The sequence below is a fragment of the Prionailurus viverrinus genome, chromosome A2, assembly GCF_022837055.1.
Source record: "Prionailurus viverrinus isolate Anna chromosome A2, UM_Priviv_1.0, whole genome shotgun sequence".
NCBI classification, from domain to species: domain Eukaryota; kingdom Metazoa; phylum Chordata; class Mammalia; order Carnivora; family Felidae; genus Prionailurus; species Prionailurus viverrinus.
In genome coordinates, this window is record NC_062562.1 from 78,728,348 (window position 1) to 78,749,187 (window position 20,840).

At 39.2% G+C, this 20,840-nt stretch overlaps 1 protein-coding gene across 1 annotated transcript in view; it reads left to right on the forward strand.

The window, feature by feature from the left end:
* The first annotated feature begins 1,732 nt into the window (after window positions 1-1,732).
* Window positions 1,733-20,840, forward strand: part of NAMPT (nicotinamide phosphoribosyltransferase) — a 39,584-nt gene continuing 20,476 nt past the window's right edge. The window contains exons 1-3 of the mRNA XM_047849564.1: window positions 1,733-2,044; window positions 17,932-18,088; window positions 19,418-19,521. Of these exons, the coding sequence (XP_047705520.1) occupies window positions 1,988-2,044; window positions 17,932-18,088; window positions 19,418-19,521 (318 nt within the window). The 5' untranslated portion in view covers window positions 1,733-1,987. The remainder of the gene's footprint in view (window positions 2,045-17,931; window positions 18,089-19,417; window positions 19,522-20,840) is intronic.

Genomic DNA, 20,840 nt, shown 5'->3' on the forward strand with positions numbered 1-20,840 from the left:
CTGTAAGATCAAATTTTATTTTGCCTTAAAAAAATGCTACCATAAACAAAGCCCATTTTGTAATCAGAACCCTATTTTTTTCTTGTGTAAGGCAGCATAGAACAATGGTCAGTTATACATACATGGATTCCAGGAAGCGAAGCCAAAAAAATTTGTCATTTAAGTAAAGTAGGTTATGGAAATTTTAAAATGAAGAAACAAGCACCAAATTAAGGGAGGCATACAGGATCATTTTCCTTCTTTGAATCACACTGCATGACTTAAAATTTCCCAAAATAAAAAAATTTTAAATAATTCACTTAAATGTTTTAAAAAGTTATTTTCCCCAGTAAACACAGAGTCAACCAAAAAAAAAGCCTCTTTTGTTTTCAACCTTTTTGGTGAAAATTACTCTAAATGTATTATTATTTACTACTCTGGTGAGTGTATTGTCACTTACTACCTTGGTATCTCACCACTTCCATGATCTTTGCCTGTACAGACTCCATAGATGAAGGTGACTGTCCAGAACCTGTACTTACTCCAAGACCATAGTCTAGACCGAAGTTGCTATTAATTGAAGAGGTCTCCGTTTTCTTGTGATGAATTTCTCCATTCACAATGTACCTGTTTCCACCCCACTCTGCAGATAAAATGAGAGATTTTCACTAACTTGAAAAATAGTCTGTTAAGTTCCTGTACCAGTTTTCACTGAACCGTCCCCTCCATGGCTACTTGTATCTTGTAAAACCTAAATCTTACAACTAAAAAAATAATAATAATAAAATAAAATAAAATAAAATAAAATAAAAAGGCAGCACCAGCTACTGACCATGTGGACAAAGGAAATCTGTTTCACGCAAAAATGCAACCACGTATGGGAACTGCGCAAGTGGATGGTCTGTACTTAGATGAAGTCATCTGACGTCGTTTCCCTTGCTTCTTATTTGGAGGTTGCCAAACCATTTCCCAAGATTTAACGATTCTAACAATGATGAAAGTCAGTTTTGCACCGTGTCAAAATCTTGGCCCGTTGCCGTTTACTTCCGGGCACTATTAGATTCAATCAGGCCTTGTACTTTCATTAGATGTGAGGACTGAATTCAACCCCCGCCTTCCCGCGCAGGGTATTTTCTCTGGGAAAATATCAAAACATCATTCAAAGGATCAAAGAGCTCAGCCACACAGGCGGAGGAAAGCGGAGTCGATGTGGCAGAGTAAAGGGGCCCCTCAGACCTTATTCCTCACCGCAGCTCTTCCGATTTTAAAGAGTGGGTTAGAAGGACCAAAAGGGACAAGAGGGATGGAGGCAAAAGGCTCGCTTTTCAATCCCAGCCGGAGACAAAGGTAAGTAACTGCGCGGGGGGGGGGATGGGGAGAGCGGCAGAGGGAGGCTCCTCGGCCCCCAGCCGGGTGGCGTGACTTCTGGAGGACTCAGAAAACGGGCCAGGACTGGGTAGGACGGGAAGGTGTCACGCGGCGGGCGAACCGGCTAATCGCAGAAGGAGCGAGGCTGGGAATTACCCCTCCCCCGCCCCTCACCGTCCCGCCGGGAAATGAAACCGAGGCAGGAACACAGAACCCCGGCCGGGACTGCCCAGCAGCCTCCGGTTTCCCGGAGCCAGCGTGCGGGAAAAAGAGCGCGTGCCTCACGTCCTCTCCGCCCAGCCCCGCCCCCCCCCGCGCGTTGCGCACGCGCGGCCGCGCCCCGCCCCTCGCCTCTGCTCCGGGATGATGGGGCGGGGGCGGTGAGCCGAGGTGAGGAATCGGTCGGAGTCCCCGGGCTGAGAGCGCGAGAGCTGCCGCCGCCACCACCCCCCGCCGCGTCACGGCTCCCGGGCCCGCCCTCCTGTGGCCCCTCCTCCCCACTCCGCTTCCCCCCTCTTCTCCCCCGCCCCTCCGGCCGAGCGGTGACTTAAGCAACGGAGCGCGGTGAAGCCCATTTTTCTCCTTCCTCGCCGCCGCGCTGGGCAGCTCGCGGCGCGTGGCCCGCACACTCCCGCCCGAGATGAATGCTGCGGCAGACGCCGATTTCAACATCCTCCTAGCTACTGACTCCTACAAGGTAGAGGTTCGGGGCGGGGGCAGGTGAAGGAGGAGGAGAGGGCGCGTTCGGGACAGAGCGCGGGGCTGTGGGGCGGGGGGCGGCCGGTCTGGGGTCGTGGCGCTGCGCGAGCCCGAGGGAAGAAGCGGGCGAGTGGCGGCGGCCGGATGAGGCAGGTGAAGCTGGCGCCGCAGTGGGGAGGAGGTGGATGGAGGAGGGATGGAGGGATGGACGGCAGGAGGCGGGGCTTTGGGGTGCGTGGTTGGGGGGGGCGCGGCGAGGGGCTGAGGCGGGCCCCAGCCGGCGCCGCCCGCCTGCCCGCCGCGGGGCTCGGGGCTCGGGGCTCAGGCGGCTGTGGCGGGGTCGGGCCCGGGAGGCTTGGGCGTCACCGGCCGAGCGCACGCTTTCCCCAGGAGCTCGGCCTTTTGGCCTTGGCCGGGTCGGATTGGGCCGGCCTGGGCGAGGGCTCTGCCGAGGAGAGCGGGTCAGTTAGGTAACGGCTCCTGGGGCTCGGCCCTGGAGAAAGGGAGTGGGGCTTGAGAAGTGGGTTTTCCCCGCCAAGCTGAATCGAGTGCACTTCCCCGCCCTTGCTGAGCAGGTACGTCCCTTCCCGAGGAAGAGGTGGGCGAGGACCTAGTAGGGGTGCTAGTAGGGGTGCCGCAGCAGCCAGCCACGTTCCTCTGCCTGTGGCCGGGGTGTGGAGGACACCTATCTGCCCTCGGGAAACATGCTGGATTCCCTCGTCCCACTCCACTGGGCTCCGTTTCAAACTCGTTTGCTCCTGGTGATCACTCGTGCTCCTTATCCCTGTTGTAAAGGCCGATCCCCTGCCCTTACTCCATTAGGGTCACTACAGGATTTCTGTGAAAAGGAATGTGAATCACGAGTTAAATGAACTGTAGTTTTAACCCTGGAGAACTTAGAGTGGCACAACACAACATTGTGTTAATATGCCTGTTGGACACTTCAGAGTATTGCTGCCCCATTAATTTTGTTTGAAACCCACACAAATTAGTAAAGGAAAGAATGATTAAAGGAAAATGTGCAAAGTTTTTCCCCCTAGTTACCAAATTACATGAAGTAAACTGAACTATACTTTGCTAAAGCATTGTTGGCCAACACACTTAAAAGATGAAATGTCAGGCCAGAAAACCCACTTGAACAAAATAAAGTTCAGTTTTTACTTGACAACGTGGTGGTTTGAAATACAAAGGGAAAGCATATTTTTGGGTTTAGTTGTGAGGTTTTGCTTTTTGTTTCTTTCCTTAAATTTAATTGGACAAAGTATTTTGGAGAATCCCGTTTTACTTAAGTTCTGTTTTGTTCATTTCTTCCCAGGAGTTTAAGATTCTACTAACGATAATTTAGACGGGTAGTTACTTAAAACAGAGCCAAGTTTCCTTAACAAGTGGTCTTTTAAATTGAATTTTAAAGTGGAAATCTACACCATTGTAAGGAGATCAAAGTATTACCAACTATGGTTTTCTAAGCCTTAAAACCTTCTCTTGTCTTAGGTCCTAGCATTTTGAGTATCTTCAGTAGTGATTTTAGAATGGTCTCATTCATAGTTTTCTCTTAAGTTTTTTTCACCCAGTTTTTTTCCTAACTAAATCTTTAAAATGATTTCCAATTTTTATAATATAGTAATTTATGATTTGATTGAAAATGGGAAATAGTTGATGGGTCTAACTTTTAAAAACAAAATGAGTGTAAATTCCTTTAGTTTGTGGTTCCTCAAGCCATTATACGTAAGGAATGTAAAATTGCCTTAACATCAGTTTTCTGGGATGCTTTTAATTAGAAGAATGAATTACCTACCGTAAAGTTTTCTAATCTAGCAGGGCATACTTAATGCACTAGTAAAATTTGTATCTCTTTAATAGCTTATTCCTGCCCATTTTCAAATCAGACTGGTATATTTTATTCTCTAATATGAAGCCTATTTGTTTTTTATATGTTTTTAAGTTTTTATTTTAATTTCAGCTATTTAACATACAGTGTAGTATTCATTTCTGGTGTACAATATAGTGATTCCATCACCCAGTGCTCATCACAAGTGCCTTCCTTAATCCCCATCACCTATTTAACACATCCCCCCCACCTCCCCCTTGGTAACCATGTTTGTACTCCATAATTAAGAGTCTGTTTTTTGGTTTGTCTGTCTTTTCCCCTTTGCTCATTTGTTTTGTTTCTTAAATTCCACGTATGTGTGAAATCATGATATTTGTCTTTGACTAGTTCACTTAGCATTATACTCTCTAGTTCCATCCATGTCTTCACAAATGGCAGTATTTCATTCTTTTTCATGGCTGAATAATCCATTGTGTGTGTGTATACACATATATACACATATATGTATGTATACATATATATGTACACATGCACACACACCACCTCTTCTTTATTCCTCAATGGAGGAACAGTTGGGCTGCTTCCATATCTTGGCTATTGTAAATAATGCTGCTGTAAATATAGGGGTGTATGTATCCCTTTGAATTAGTGTTTTTGTGTTTTGGGGGTAAGTACACAGTAGTAAAATTACTGGATCGTAGGGTAGTTGTATTTTTAACTTTTTGAGGAATCTCCATACTGTTTTCCAGATTGGCTGCACCAGTTTGCATTTCCACCAACAATGCAAAAGTGTTCCTTTATCTCCACATCTTCGCCAACACCTGTTGTTTCTTGTGTTGTTGATTTTAGCCATGTTGACAGGTGAGAGGTGATATCTCATTGTAGTTTTGATTTGCATTTCCTTGATGGGGAATTGATGTTGAGGATCTTTTGATTTATCTTTTGGCCATCTGTATGTCTTTGTTGGAGAACTATCTGTTCATGTCTTTAGTCCATTTTTTAATTGGATTATTTGTTTTGTGGGTGTTGAGTTGTAGAAGTTCTATATATATTTTGGATTCAAACACTTTATTAGATACGTCATTTTGAAATATATTCTCCCACTCAGTAGGTTGTCTCTTTTAGTTTTGTTGATGGTTTCCTTTGCTGTGCAGAAACTTTTTATTTAGACATAGTCTCAATAGTTTATTTCTGCTTTTGTTTCCCTTGCCTCAGGAGACATATCTAGAAAGAAGTTGCTACAGCCAAAGAAGTTACTGCCCGTGTTCTAGGATTTTTATGATTTCAGGTCTGACATTCAGGTCTTTAATCCATTTTTAATTTATTTTGTGTATGGTGTAAGAAAGCAGTCCAGTTTCATTCTTTTGCTTGTAGCTGGCCAGTTTTCCCAACGCTCTTTGTTGAAGAGACTGTCTTTTTCCCATTGGATATTCTTTCCTGTTTTGTTGAAGATTAATTGATATGTAGTGGGTTTATTTCTGGGCTTTCTAATCAGTTCCATTGATCTGTGTATCTATTTTTGTGCCATACTGTTTTGATTACTACAGCTTTGTAATATATCTTAAAGTCCAGAGTTATGATGCCTCCAGCTTTGCTTTGCTTTTTCAAGATTGCTTTGGCTATTCGGGGTTTTTTGTGGTTCCATACAGATTTTAGAATTGTTCTACTTCTGTGAAAAATGCTGTTGGCATTTTGATAGAGATTGCATTAAATGTGTAAGTTGCTTTGGTTGTATAGACATTTTAACAATATTTGTTCTTCCAGTTTATGAGCATGAAATGTCTTTCCATTTCTTTGTGTTGTCTTCAATTTCTTTCATGAGTGTTTTACAGTTTTCAGAGTACAGGTCTTTCACCTCTTTGGTTAGATTTATTCCTAGGTGTCTTACTATTTTTGGTGCAAATGTAAATGGGATTGTCCTCTTAATTTCTCTTGCTGCTGCTGCAGTATTGGTGTATAAAAATGCAAGATTTCTGTACATTGATTTTGTATCCTGCAACTCTGCTGAATTCATTTATCAGTTCTAATAGTTTTTTGGTGGAATCTTTTGTGTTTTCTATATATGGTGTGACCATGTCTTCTGAAAACAGTGAAAGTCTTACTACTTCCTTACCAGTTTGGAAGCCTTTTCTTCTGATTGCTGTGGCGGGAACTTCCAGTACTGTATTGAAAAAAAGAGGTGAGAGTGGACATCCTTGTCTTTTCCATGACCTGAGGTGAAAAGCTCTCCATTTTTCCCCATGCAGGATGATGTTAGCTATGGGTTTTTCACATATGTCATTTACTGCATTGAGGTGTATTCCCTCTAAACCTACTTTACTGAGGGTCTTTATCATGAATGGATGTTGTACTTTGTCAGATGCTTTTTCTACATCTATGGAAATGATCATGTGGTTCTTATGCTTTCTCTTATTTGTGTGCTATATCACATTAATTGATTTGCGAATAATCAGCCACTCTTGTAGCCCAAGAATAAATCCCACATGATCGTAGTGAATAATTTTTTAATGTATTGTTGGATTTGGTTTGCTAGTAATTTGTTGAGAATTTTTCATCTGTGTTCATCAGAGATATTGGCCTGGAGTTAGTGGTGTCTTTATCTGGTTTGATATCAGAGTAATGCTGGCCTCATCGAATGAATTTGGATGTTTTCCTTCCTTTTCCATTTTTTGGAATAGTTTGAGAAGAATAGGTATTAATTCTTTTTTAAATGTTTGGTAGAGGGACACCTGAGTTGCTCAGTTGGTTAAACGTCTGACTTCGGCTCAGGTCATGATCTCACAGTTCGTGAGTTCGAGCCCCACATTGGGTTCTGTGCTGACAGCTCAGAGCCTGGAGCCTGGAGCCTTCCTCAGTTCTGTGTCTCCCTCTCTTCTGCCCCTCCCCTGCTTGCCCTCTGTCTCTTTCTGTCTTTCTCAAAATTAATAAACATCAAAAATTTTTTTAAAATGTTTGGTAGAATTTGCCTGGGAAGCTGTCTGGTCCTGGCCTGTTGTTTGTTTGGAGTTTTTTGATTAGTGAGTCAGTTTCTTTGCTAGCAATAAGTCTGTTCCAGTTTTATGTTTCAGTTTTGGTAGCTTATACGTTTTTAGGACTTTATCCATTTCTTCTAGGCTGTCCAATTTATTGGTATATTGTTTTTCATAATATTCTCATAATTGTATTTCTGTGGTGTTGGTTGTTATTTCTTCTCTCTCATTTGTGATTTTATTTATTTGAGTCCTTTCTCTTTTTTTCTTGATGAGTCTGGCTAGAGGTTTATCAATTTTGTTGAGTTTTTCAAAGAATTAGCTCCTGATTTCATTGCTCTATTCTATTGCTTTTTTTAGTTTCTATATCATTTATTTCTGCTGTAATATTTATTATATCCTTCCTTATGCTGGTTTGGGGTTTTGTTTGTTCTTTTTCTAGCCTCTTTAGGTGTAAGGTTAGGTTGTTCATTTGAGACTTTTATTGCTTTTTGAGATTGTCCTGTATTGCTTTAAACTTCCCTCTTAGAATCGTTTTTGGTTGCATTCCAAAGGTTTTGAACGGTTGTGTTTTCATTTGTTTCTGTGTACTTTGCAATCTATTCTTTTATTTCCTGATTTACGCATTCATTGTTTTTTAACCTCCCTTGCCATCTCCAGATTTTTTCTTGTGGTTGACTTCTGGTTTCCTAGCATTGTGGTCAGAAAAGACGCATAGTGTGTCTTTGATCTTGAATTTGTTGAGGCTTGTTTTCTGGGCTAACATGTGATCTATTCTGGAGAATGTTCTGCGTGCAATTGAAAGGAATGTGTATTCTGTTTTAGGATGGAATGTTATGAATATATTTGCTAAATCCATCTGTTCATTCAAAGTCATTGTTTCTTTATTGATTTCCTCTTTAGGTCATCTGTCCGTTGATGTAAGTAGGGTGTGTTAAAGTCCCTTATTATTATTGTATTCTTATCAATTAATTCCTTTATGTTTGTTATTAACTGTTTTATGTATTTGGTGTTTCTATGTTGGAGGCATAAATATTTACAATCGTTATATCTTCTTGTTGGATTGTCCCCTTTTTTATTATATAGCATCCTTTGTCTCTTGTTACAGTTTTTGTTTTACATTTATTTTTGAGAGACAGAGAGAAAGCACAAGCGGGGGAGGGGCAGAGAGCGATGGAGATGCAGAATCCAAAGCAGGCTCCAGGCTCTGAACAAGCTGCCAGAACAGAGCCCATTGTGGGGCTCGAACCCACGAACCACAAGACCAGAACCTGAGCCGAGTTGGACACTCAACCAACTGAGCCACCCAGGAGCCCCACAGTTTTTGTTTTAAAATCTACTTTGTCCGATAAAAAGTATTGCTATTCCAGCTTTCGTTTGACATTATTTGCATGGTAGATGTTTCTTCATCCCCTCACTTTAAATCTGCCAGTGTTTTTAGATCTAAAAGGAGTCTCTTGCAGGCAGTATGTAGAAGGATCTTGTTTTTATGGGGCGCCTGGGTGGCGCAGTCGGTTAAGCGTCCGACTTCAGCCAGGTCACAATCTCGCGGTCCGTGAGTTCGAGCCCCGCGTCGGGCTCTGGGCTGATGGCTCAGAGCCTGGAGCCTGTTTCCGATTCTGTGTCTCCCTCTCTCTCTGCCCCTCCCCTGTTCATGCTCTGTCTCTCTCTGTCCCAAAAATAAATAAACGTTGAAAAAAAAAATTAAAAAAAAAAAAAAAAAGAAGGATCTTGTTTTTTATCTATTCTGTCAACCTATATCTTTCGACTGGAGTGTTTAATCCGTTTACATTAAAAGTAATTATTATAAGATATGTATTCATTGCCATTATTTTTTTGTGATTGTTTCTGACGATGTCTCTGATTCATTCTTGTCTGTCTCTCATGGTTTTCTGGTTTTCTTTAATATATTTGGATTTCTTTCTCTTTGTTGCATGTTTATTAGTGGTTTTATATATGTGCTTACCATTAGGTTTGTATGTAACCTCTTTGGCATATAGCAGTCTATATTAAGTTGATGGGCGTTGAAGTTTGAACCCATTCTTTACTCCTCTCCTCCCCACATTTTAAATATATGTTCTCATATTTTGCATCCTTTTATTTTTTAAGTTCCTTGACTGATTTTTTACAGAAATACTCATTTTTACTGATTTTTTGTTTCCTACCATTATACTATCCCTTCTGGTCTCTGTTCCACTCAGAGACTCCCCTTTAATATTTCTTTCAGGGCTTGTTTGGTAGTCGTGAACTCCTTTAGCCTTTGTCTGGGAAACACATGATCTCTCTTTCTATTCTGAATGACAGCCTTGCTAGATAGAGTGTTCTTGGCTGCAGATTTTTCCCATATAGCACTTTGGAACTAACATGCCACTACCTTCTGACTTGGGAAGTTTCTGCTGAAAGATCCACTGATAGCTGTATGGGGTTTCCCTTGTATGTTACTGTCTTCTTTTGTTTTGCTCCTTTAAACATTGTTTCTTTATTTTGCCACTTTAATTACTATATGTTTTGGTGTGGGTCTGCTTTTGTTGATTTTTTTTGGAGGGTCCTCTGTGTCTCCTGGATCTGGATATCTGTTTCCTTCTCCAGGTTAGGTAAGTTTTCAGCTATTATTTCTTCAAATACATTTTTCATCCCCGTTTCCTCTCTCTTCTGGGATTCCTATAATATGAATGTTACTATGTTTGATGGAGTCATTGAGTTCTCTAAGTCTATTCTCGTTTTGTGTAATTCTTTTTTCTCAGCTTGATTACTTTCCATTGCTCTGTCTTCTAGATTATTAGTTTGTTTATGTTCTTCTAGGCTGTTGCTCATTCCATCAAGTGTGTTTCTCATTTCATTTACTTAGCCCTTTATCCCTTCTAGGTTATTCATTATTTCTGTGTTAATGGTCTCACTGATGTCTTCCACTCTTTTCTCAAGTGAATGTTTTTATGATCATTACTTTAAATTCTCTGACATGTTACATATATCTGTTTCACTTAGATCTCTGCCCATGGCCTTTTCCTGTTTTTCATTTGGAACAAGTTCCAAAATGTCTTCTCATTTTGTCTTAGTCTCTTTGCCTGCTTCTCTGTGTTAGGAAACTTAGCTACATCTCCTGTTCTTGAGGGTAATGGCCTTATAAAGAAGAGGTCCAATAGTACTCTATTGTGTAGTGTCCCCTGTTCCCCAGGGCCTGGCACTTCTGGGAATGCCTCCAACGTATGCTGCATGTGCTCACCTGTTGTGTCCTTTAGGCCAATCATCTATAGAAGTTCTCTTTGTCTGCCATGGGCTGTATTTGGTCCCTAGCCTGAATGTGGTGCATTTTAACTAGGTGTGCTCTGTTCTGTTTGTGAAGTGAGACATGTCACTATCACCAGTAGAACTGAGGCCCTGCAAATCTCCCACCTCAGGAAGTGCCATGTGCTCAGGGTTTGGCCCTCTTCTGGGCCAGGGGCCCAAAGTGCTAGGACTGAGGCAAATGTGAATGGGAGGGGCAATTCCACCCAAGTGCACGGTGGCAGTGGGTCGTGGGGGCTTGGTGTAAGCAAGTTAGGTAGGGAGTGTGGGTGTTGCACTGGTTCCCACAGGTGGCCCTGTGCTTATGCTGAAGGGCAGGGGGAGTGAAATGGCTTCTGCCAGGGCCTTTCTTCCCAGAGGAGTCTATCTATGAATGCTCCCTCTCTGGGACATGCTCCAAGATGAGCAGATAACCTCCCCACTGTGTGCCCTGGCTGTTTTGCAGATCACTGTTTTCACACTGTATGTTCATGGGCTGTTTGCCTGCCTTTTCTATAGGAGCAGGGCAGTGCCCTCAGCTGTGTCCCGGCCAAGCCTGCTGACCTTTAAAACTCCAGGCTTTAAGCCCTGCTGATTGCAAGAACTCACAAAATTTGGCTCCTCTCACTTTCCAAGCCAAGTGCTATGGGGATTCTTATTCCTCCGTGCTCCCTTGTGTGTTTGTCTGTCTGTAGCCCTTCTCCCTTCCACCATAGCGGCCACGATCCATTTCTCCCAAACCACGTCTCCATACTTATGCCTTCTTTTTTGTGGCCTCTTCTCTACCTTTAGTTGTGGGATTTGTTTTCCCGCCTTCAGGTAAATTTCTAGGGTATTTAGTATGATTTGATAATTATCTAATTGTTTTGGGACAAGGAAAGCCTAGGGTCCTCTTATTCTGTTGTCTTCCAAACTGGTCTAATATGAAATCTTTTAGTAAGATTTTTAATATCCCCCCAAAAAATATCCCTTAAGAGGATTTAGTCAGGTTGATATGTTTTATACCAATGGTTTACAACAGCACAATAAAATACATTGTGTATTCCATACTAATATTTTTAAATTTTATTTGCCTTACATATTTAGTGGTCTTTATAGGCTATATCCCATTTTTACCTTTTTATCTTCTTAGATGAAAAAGAGACAAATCAGAATCTTGATGTTAGAAGCAATGAAATTTTTATTTGGCAATTAAATGAAACTATTAGATATCCTTATCAGTACTTACAAAGTACTGGCTAGTTACAGTAGTGAACCTAGTGGTTTTAGACATGTTGATGGATAAGAGAATAACATTGATTTCTTTCTTTTTTATTTTTTAATTTTTTTTTTTAACGTTTATTTATTTTTGAGACAGAGAGAGACAGAGCATGAATGGGGGAGGGGCAGAGAGAGAGGGAGACACAGAATCCGAAGCTGGCTCCAGGCTCTGAGCCATCAGCCCAGAGCCCGATGCGGGGCTTGAACTCACAGACTGTGAGATCGTGACCTGAGCTGAAGTCGGACGCTTAACCGACTGAGCCACCCAGGCGCCCCAACATTGATTTCTTTCTAAAACTGAAGAAAGAATAGTTGGTCGTCTAAGGACCATAAAAAGGTATTTTGCAAGTAGTAAGATAGTGCTTAAGCACATGACAACACAGGTGCTTTGTTTGTCCTTGTATCCTCTCCAGAGGGTTCATTTCTATAATTGCATACTATATCATACATAATAAGGAACTGAGGAAACAGGTAAATGTGGTTGTTTTTCCATTTTCATCCTGGGTTCCTGTTTAATCATTTCAAAATGGGATAAAGCACAGTTATCTACTGGGTTGTATTTACATTGTGCTAGGCCAGGTAAGGAAGGGTGCAGTGAGGGGTGTTAGTCACTGCGGTGCTTAAAAGGCATTTGGAAATTTTCGTGAAGGAGACAGGTCAGGTTTCTGTTTGGGGGTGGAGGGTTCCCCACCTATCTCTGGGGTAGCCAATGATTAGTTTACAAATAACTGGCTCATTAAAAGATGCATTTCTGTTCCTTGTTCCTTTTCCTACTGTGTGGATAATGTTTGTAACAATCTACAGCAGAGAATAGTTTCATTATTTCTGAACATTTATCCTGTTAGATAAAAATGGAAGATGTTGTCAATTAAGTTGAAAAAAATATATATAGTGTATAACAGTAATCTCTAAGCAATTTACACATCACCCATTGTTATGAAATGTGTATTAAAGCATATCACCCATTGTTATGAATTGTGCTGTCCAGCGTGGGTTGCTTCTCAAAAGGTCATTTGTAAACTGGTTATCTAGAACTCAGCCCATTTTCATCAATTCATTTAATAAATATTGGAGATCTCCTAGGTATTTAAAAGACAAAAGATGTCTCTTAAAATTCAGAATGGGTGAAAATTGTTTTTAGAGAAGTTACAGAAGATTATATAATTTATGATGATGAGGCACCCAGGGTGGCTTTTGTAAAACAGATTTTGCTGTCTCATTAATGGCGAATAACAAACCTTAAAGGTTTGGGCTTTTTGGAAAAAGAGTTGGGGATAGATGAGAATCCTCTCACTGGCAATTTTGTCCTGGCTGGGACTTTAGCAACCCAGTGTCTTTCTCTGACCTGTCCCCATTTTTCATAGTTGCTTCTCTTTCATTGCTTCTGATCTGGCAGCTAAGTTATGTCACAGCGGCTCTCCTGGCAGCCTGATCTTTGTAAGGAGTGGAGGACTGTTGCAGTTTCTATGTTAAATTACCTGTGCATTCTTTTCTTTTTTTTTTTTTTATTAAAAATTTCTTTTTTTTCAACGTTTATTTATTTTTGGGACAGAGAGAGACAGAGCATGAACGGGCAAGGGGCAGAGAGAGAGGGAGACACAGAATCGGAAACAGGCTCCAGGCTCTGAGCCATCAGCCCAGAGCCTGACGCGGGGCTCGAACTCACGGAGTTCGAACTCAAGATCGTGACCTGGCTGAAGTCGGACGCTTAACCGACTGCGCCACCCAGGCGCCCCAACCTGTGCATTCTTACAATGCAGTTTTCTAGTAAGGTTTATACTATAAGTTATAGGAAAAGCCCAGGCAATAGAAATAAAATCTTGTATGTAAGTCATGAATATAGTTCAAAGGAAGATTAACTTAGATCAGTAAAGTTTTGTAAGATTTTCCAAAACAAAGATACCAGAAGCTGGTGTCCTCTTTGTCAGTTGATTAAATCTTTTTCAAGGGTGCAGCCAAAAAAGTACAAATTATCAAACGCTCTGTGCCAAAGAAAAAGGGGTAGTGTGATTATAACTGATTTGACAATTTCCTCTCTCCCCCAAAATGTAATCCAAATATTTTTAAGCCATATTTTTGAAGTTATTATCGCTTCAAAAGCCAAATAGCAAAGAATTCTTTTCTGTGGCAACAGAAGTATTTCCAGGACTTGAGAAATTTTTTAAAATGTTGAAAAGAAGATTTATTGATTTATTGATTTATTTTTGCTATTTTAAGCACAATAGCATTGAAGAGACATAAAGTTTTAGCCATTCATTGTAAGGCTGAGTGGATCCTCTTCTGAGTGCCCTTATAAATTTTGGAGATAGTAAAACTTATTCTGTGGCATTATACATGTTACCCCATGTGCTCTTATATACACGTGGTATTGTTAAAATGTTGGCTTATGATAATTACTTAGCTGTTAAAATTATAACTGGTAAAGTAGGTTAGTAGTGATTGCCTTTGGACATGTGATCCCATTATGAGAGGAAAGCTCTTGAAAAGACACCAAATCGACTTTATGGAAAATCTGGAGAAGCTCAGGAAAAAGTTAAGAGTCTGCTCTCACAGAAAGATTCTGTGCAACTTAAATATTTCTCATATTTCTCTTTAAATGTCATACTTGGGACAAGGATATTTACCCTAGCGATTATAATTTTTAGAAGCTTTTCATGAAGTAAATCACTCACATGACTGTGAAATTAGGTTCTGTTAAAAGAACTACATTTTCTTATGTGCCTGTGTTCTTTACCACACATATATTTATGTACTGGTAGTGCTCTATTAGCTGTAGGAAAATCATGCTAGTTTAGGAAACATTTTTAGGAGTAAGGTTTGCTGGGGATATTATGAGAAATTAGCTATTCTCATCTTATAAAAAATGTTAAGTTTACTATAGAACCATTTTTCCTATTGATGGAAGCTAAAGTAGTGCTAAGAAAACCAACGTGATTTTAGAGCTTCTTTTGTGTAGTTTAATTTTGAATACTGTGAGACTTTGTTAGCATTACATGACATATTTAAAACAGCTCTAATCCATTCCTTCCACAGCCTTTCCCATCTCTGTAAACGGCACCCTTATTCACCCAGTTGCTCAAGCCAAAAATGTAGGAAACAGTGCTAATCCCTCCCCCTTATTACCCCCACATCTAGTGTTTTAGCCTAATTCTCCTTTACCTCCAGATGAGCCACTGCTCTCACCTAAGCTAGTCTTTGGTGTAGTAATCTTTTACCTGATGGTCCTGCTTCCTCTTTGGTCACCTTGTAATCCATTATCCACCTCACTGTCCAGCTGATCCTTATAAAGTATGAATCAGATCATATTCATATTCATTCCAGCTTAAAACATCCAGTGGCTTTCTATTGCACTTGATGTAAAATTCAAGCTCCTCGTTGTTGTCTGTAAGCCTTACATGATCGTGTCTCTGCATCTCTCTGACCTTACCATGTATGTACTTCCTCCTTCTCTGCACCTCTAAGAACCAGCCATGCTGGCCTTCATCGTGTCCTGTCCCTTACGTCATGTGTCTTCTATCTCCTTGTTGTGTAGGTCACATGTCACCATCTCGGAGAAGCCTTCCTGGCCCCCTATTTACAGCAGTCTCTCAGGCCCCCTTTGGCCTATCATTTTCTTTTAAGTTTCCAAACCTCCATCTGTATCTGAAATTATGGTGTTTATATATTGGTTTTCTCTGACCTTTCAGCCCTCATTAGCCCTTTGAGAATAGAAACTGTCTCAGTCCATTTTATTTCCCCATCCTCAGAATCTGAAACAGTGCCTGATACATAGTGGACACAGGATGTATATTTGTGAATGAACTATTTATAAAATAACAATTAATTAATTTGATTTTCTGCCTGTATCATCTCATTTTCTGAAGGTTCCCAGGTTCAGAGAGACCAGCTTAGCAGAAAGTAAAATGAAGAGGATAGTAAACCTACCAGAACTAGAATCATTGTAAATCATCTTTTGGCTGTATTTGTAGAATAGTATTTACTAAGAAGCTCGGTTTAAAAATTTCCCCGATTTAGGGGCGCCTGGGTGGCGCAGTCGGTTAAGCGTCCGACTTCAGCCAGGTCACGATCTCGCGGTCCGTGAGTTCGAGCCCCGCGTCGGGCTCTGGGCTGATGGCTCAGAGCCTGGAGCCTGTTTCCGATTCTGTGTCTCCCTCTCTCTCTGCCCCTCCCCCGTTCATGCTCTGTCTCTCTCTGTCCCAAAAATAAAAAATAAAACGTTGAAAAAAAAAAAAAAAATTTAAAAAAAAAAAAATTTCCCCGATTTAAACAATGGTATAAGCCAATACAAATATATCTAACTATACTATTTTTTTCTATAAATGTATTGGGTGTTCATTGGTAGGTGGTTAATGGTAAATTAGATTTCATGGTTAATTACCTGAGAATTAGCTGCTTTAGCAGTTCAGTTCTTAAACCTAGAGAACTGCAGAACAGTTCTCTAAAGCTGTCCAAAGAAGATGTTTTTTTAACGTTTGTTTGAGAGAGAGAAAGAGCAAGGGTGCACAAGCAGGGGAGGGACAGAGAGAGGGAAAGAGAATCCCAAACAGGCTCCATGCTGTTAGCATGGAGTCCAGTGCAGGGCTCGATCTCACTAACCCATGAGATCATGACCTGAGCCAAAATCAAGAATCGGACACTTAAATGACTGAACCATGCAGGTGCCCCTGTGCTAAGGTTTTAAGTACCATAATTAAAAAACATGGCAGAAGTAAAGCTTTAAAATTATAAACATGTTCAGTTATTGGCCAGAACTGGGACTCTATTTGTCTGATCGAAAAATTTTAGTATACTTTTAGACCAAAGAGGAGAGTTAAATGCTTTAGGGACATTTCCATTCAGCTTTTAACTGTTTGGTCTACTCAGAAGATTCATTTACCTTCGCATACTTTTAAATTTGATGTAGAAAAAGTAAATTTATAAAGATGTACCTTTGAGTATCTGAACTGTAAAAGGTCAGGCTAACTACTGAGAGTCACAACTATGAATCTGGCTTTTATAAACTTGCATGATGTGATCCAGACCTTCCTTCAATTTTTACTTCATCATAGTTGACTTTTCTTCTACCTCACTGCTTATTCCCACTAAAGGAGTTAAGAGTTATTTAGATTGTAAACTGGGCATTTTCATTTTTATGTACTTCTTGGGTATGTTTTTAGATAGTGTTCTCTTTTTCTAATCAGTTGAAATAGGGTATCATTCATACGTATATAAATGTTGTTTTTGCATTTTAGTGAATCCGCTTGAAGATTTAACTGCTTTAGGTTTGGCTTTAGCTATTTCACTAAGCTGCTACTTCAGCCTCCAGTGGTATCAGTCTCCAGGTTCTAACCTTGAAAAAAAACCCTGGTGTAGTACCTCTAGGTTTAAAATTGACCACTCAGTTGCCTTCAAGCAGCGTACAGGTGCTGTTTTCATAGAGTGACAAGTTGCTTCTGTTGGAGCAGAAACATTAAACATTTGTGATCTTTTTTTCTTTTGCTCTCTATATAGACTATATTCATCTTAGAATTTTTGTGCTAAGCTACAAAGGTTAAAGCCAAGTTTCATTGGGATTAAGATTGTGCAACCAAACAAGGAAAGCATTGGTTTCCCTAAACTGAGGATCAGAGCTAACCAGGAACCATGGTTCATGTCACAGTGGTCATTCATGAAACTTGTGCTGCAAAGATTATTCCACCATGACCTACCTTACCACCCTGTACCTTAAGTTTTAGGACATGACCATTCCTAATGTTACAACAGAGCAAATACACATTATTCTCCCAGTTATTTTCTATCGGTAAAATGGTTTAACCACATTAAAATATTAAAAAAAAAATCCAACTATAATGAACTCACTTTTTTCTTAAAACAAAGATTAATTTTCAACAATGACTCTTACCCATATTTATGGAAAAATTTATAATACTTATTTTTATGCTCCTAAGTATTTGATGTTGCATTGGATAGACTTATTTCCCAATTTGGTGGTAATTGGAGAACAAGTAGTACTATGAAACAAGATATGTTTTCTCCTGCTGTTGCTTTCATCCAGGTTCCATGTGTTATTGTGAAGATCGGAGTCATTCTCCCTACCTGGCTGTACAGATGAAGAAGTCGAGTCATGGGAAGCATTGCCTATTGACTTCTCAAACATACCACATTTAGATAGTAACAGTACCACACTCTTCCAGTACGTTCTTTTATATCCTGGTTATGCCCCTGCCAGGCAGCTACGTCTCTCTTCCCCTGAAGGAAGACCATTCCCCAAGATCAAATGAGATAACTTTCTTCAAACTTTATTTTCAAGTGCCTGTCCAGCTTAGAAGCCTCGTACTCCCTTAAGTTCATTTGATTTGTTTATAAAAGTTAATACTCTCCTGTGGTTTTCAAAGTAAGATAGTGAACATTAAAAGTATCCTAATAAGTATGATACTTATTTTTTATTCTTTACAGCCAGGAAAAGAAGATGATGAATAGCAAATAAGTTTAGTTTCTTTGGTTTTAAATAATTTCAAGCCCTTTCAGTCATGATTTCTATTCTATTCGAATGTTTTCTAACTCAAGTATTGCTTTCGCCTTTAGGTTACTCACTATAAACAGTACCCACCCAATACCAGCAAAGTTTATTCCTACTTTGAATGCCGTGAAAAGAAGACAGAAAACTCAAAAATAAAGAAGGTGAAATACGAGGAAACAGTATTTTATGGGTTGCAGTACATTCTTAATAAGTACTTAAAAGGTATTATTTTTCCTAGTACATTTCAAACACTGCTTTTATGTAGCTCTTTATAATTTTTCTCCTATATTATATTCTTAATTTAAAGGAACTCATTGAACAGTTTAATTTTGATATTTACTAAATTATTTTGACTATTTTAGGGTTTTTTTTTGAATTGTAAAAAATATGTTAATTTGAACACATATATCTTATAATTTGGTATATGTGATTGGTTCTAAATATGAGAAAGGTTTTCTGAAACTAATAAACTTGGGAATAAGTTTAGAAAAGTCAGTAATTTTCTGAGGCTAATCTGGTATGTTAATAGATTTTAAGTCCTTAATTCACAGTAGAGGATTCATTATTGACCTGGGAACTCATTTTGAATCATGGTAGCAATTAGAATATTTTTATCATAGTCATTTTTATCTTAAAGGCCTATTTTTCAGAACTACCTGATGCTGTGGCCTTAGTCTCAAATGTATTTTAAAGTGGAAAACCCCCAAAATAATTTCTGTGCAGTTTTATTTGAAAGTCCATTTCTAGTTTGTTTTATAATGGTATTTCAAGGACGGTGTTTTATATATTTTTGGAAAATTTCATCTCTGACCTTTTGAAACAAAAATAATCTCAGAATTGAATACAGATTAAGTTGAATTTTACACAGATAAAAACTGAAAATTTTCCATGATCTTGACAAATTTTTAAGACTGATGTCACACTTCAGTTTTACAGCTTAAAAACTTGATACAACATGACATTATTAATTATACCTAAAATATACTGACTACCTATTACAGGCCAGCATTATGCTAAGTGCTTCCTGTGTCTTAACTCAGTCCTCACAATCATCCTGTGAGTGGGTACTCTACTATTACCCTAATTTTACAGATAAAGATAACTAAAAGTGTACTTGAGGAGCAAAAACTTAAACTTAGTAATTGTGAAAATTATTGGATTATCATCCCTGAAGACATCCTTTATGAATAAAGCAAAAAGATTCACCTGGAAAATTATCTGTATCAAATTTCAAGAGTATTTAAATTAATAGTGAGAGAAAAAACACGTCTTAGAAGTTAACTTATTCCTGGGATTAAGAAAAAAAATACTCTGTGTAATAGTTGCTTCTGCACACCTGTTTTTCAAACTGGAAATTAACATAGGGTGAGTGATCAGAAGTGCAGATTCCATTTCTGGCTCTGCTGTTGACTCTGGGTGATCATTTAATCTCTCAGTTCTTGTTTTTTTATCCACAGAATGGTGAAATAGGTAGAGACATGAATCCTACCACAACTCAGCAATTCATAGAATGCCTTTAGAAATGTAAACAGGAAACGTTTGTCCTTTTAGGTAAAGTTGTGACCAAAGAGAAGATCCAGGAAGCCAAAGAGGTGTACAGAGAGCATTTCCAGGATGATGTCTTTAATGAAAAGGGATGGAACTACATTCTTGAGGTAAAAAATGTTTTTAATGTTTTGCTCTACTTTGGTTTTTCTTTCAGTTCAAAATTTCTTACAAAGGAATTTGAATAGAAGACTGTTCTATAATTACAACTTTTTTCTGTCTGGCCCAAATTTAAGAGCTATTTTAGACATTCTTGGGAAAAGTTAAGGGTAACATTTAAATATTTTTTTATGGTGGCAAATAATTAGTATATAGAATCTATAGCAGGTCTCAGTAATTTGTTGTAATATAAACAAATGATAATTTACATAGTGTTTTTCAGAAAGGTGATTTCCTCTTTTCTTTGAAAATATTAGGAAGGAGCATCATTATTTGGCAATTTTGAAATTTTGGTCTATTTTCTTGGCTGTAGCTTATCTAAGGCAATAGATGCAGTGAGTCTATCATTACCCAGTACTTCTAGGAAATTTCCCTTACTGAATAATTGGAATGGTTTGGTGTAGATCCATAAAGTTGGCTTTCATTCTTTATTGTACTATGATATTAATACCTAGCATGTTTGGATCAGTTACTTAATTTTGAGCATCTAAAGATATGGGAATTGAGTTAGAAGAGTTGAATGGTGGTGATTATTACGAATATAGGTTGGGAATGGGATCTTTAGGCATCTTGGCGCGTTAAGTGTTAATTCATTTATATCTTAAAAACAAATGTCTTTTCCATTGTAGACTACCATCAACAAAATAATTAGAAATACTTTAACTTTCAGGCCTATGTTGTCATACTGAGTTTTACTATTTTTTACTTATGGGTCTTTGAGGAAGTCAAGTAAGCACTCTGTGGTATAATTTCCTCGTATCTTAAGTAAGGTCAGTAAAATCTGGGGGCTAATTCCTGCACTTACCCTATTTGGTTTGTTGGGAAGAGAATAGGAATAGATAAGTGTTAGGCTATATATAATTCCCAGTAGCCAGGGTGATAAATCTTTTGATTTTTTTATGTTCAGAGAATTGTAGGGATCTAACCTAGAGATGGTCTTATCTAACCCTGTTGGAAGAATAGTCTGAGACGAGAAATGTTGAATGACTTGCCCACAGTCTGAGTCCAGATTGTTGATTCCGAGCTGGGATTTCTAAGGCAGTATTCTTTCTGCTGTATCATGAGACTTCCAGTGCTTCTCATTAAACAGACTTTTCTTTTATCTATTTACCTGTCCCAAATCACATAAAAGCTACTAGGATTTCTGAAATAATTTGCCTTCCTAGCCAAAATGTAGCCACAGCCCTTACCTTTAAAAGAAGGGAGGTGTAATTAAATATCTGATCACATAGTCTGTAGCAAATATGTTGCAGCCTAGTTTTGGAGAGAA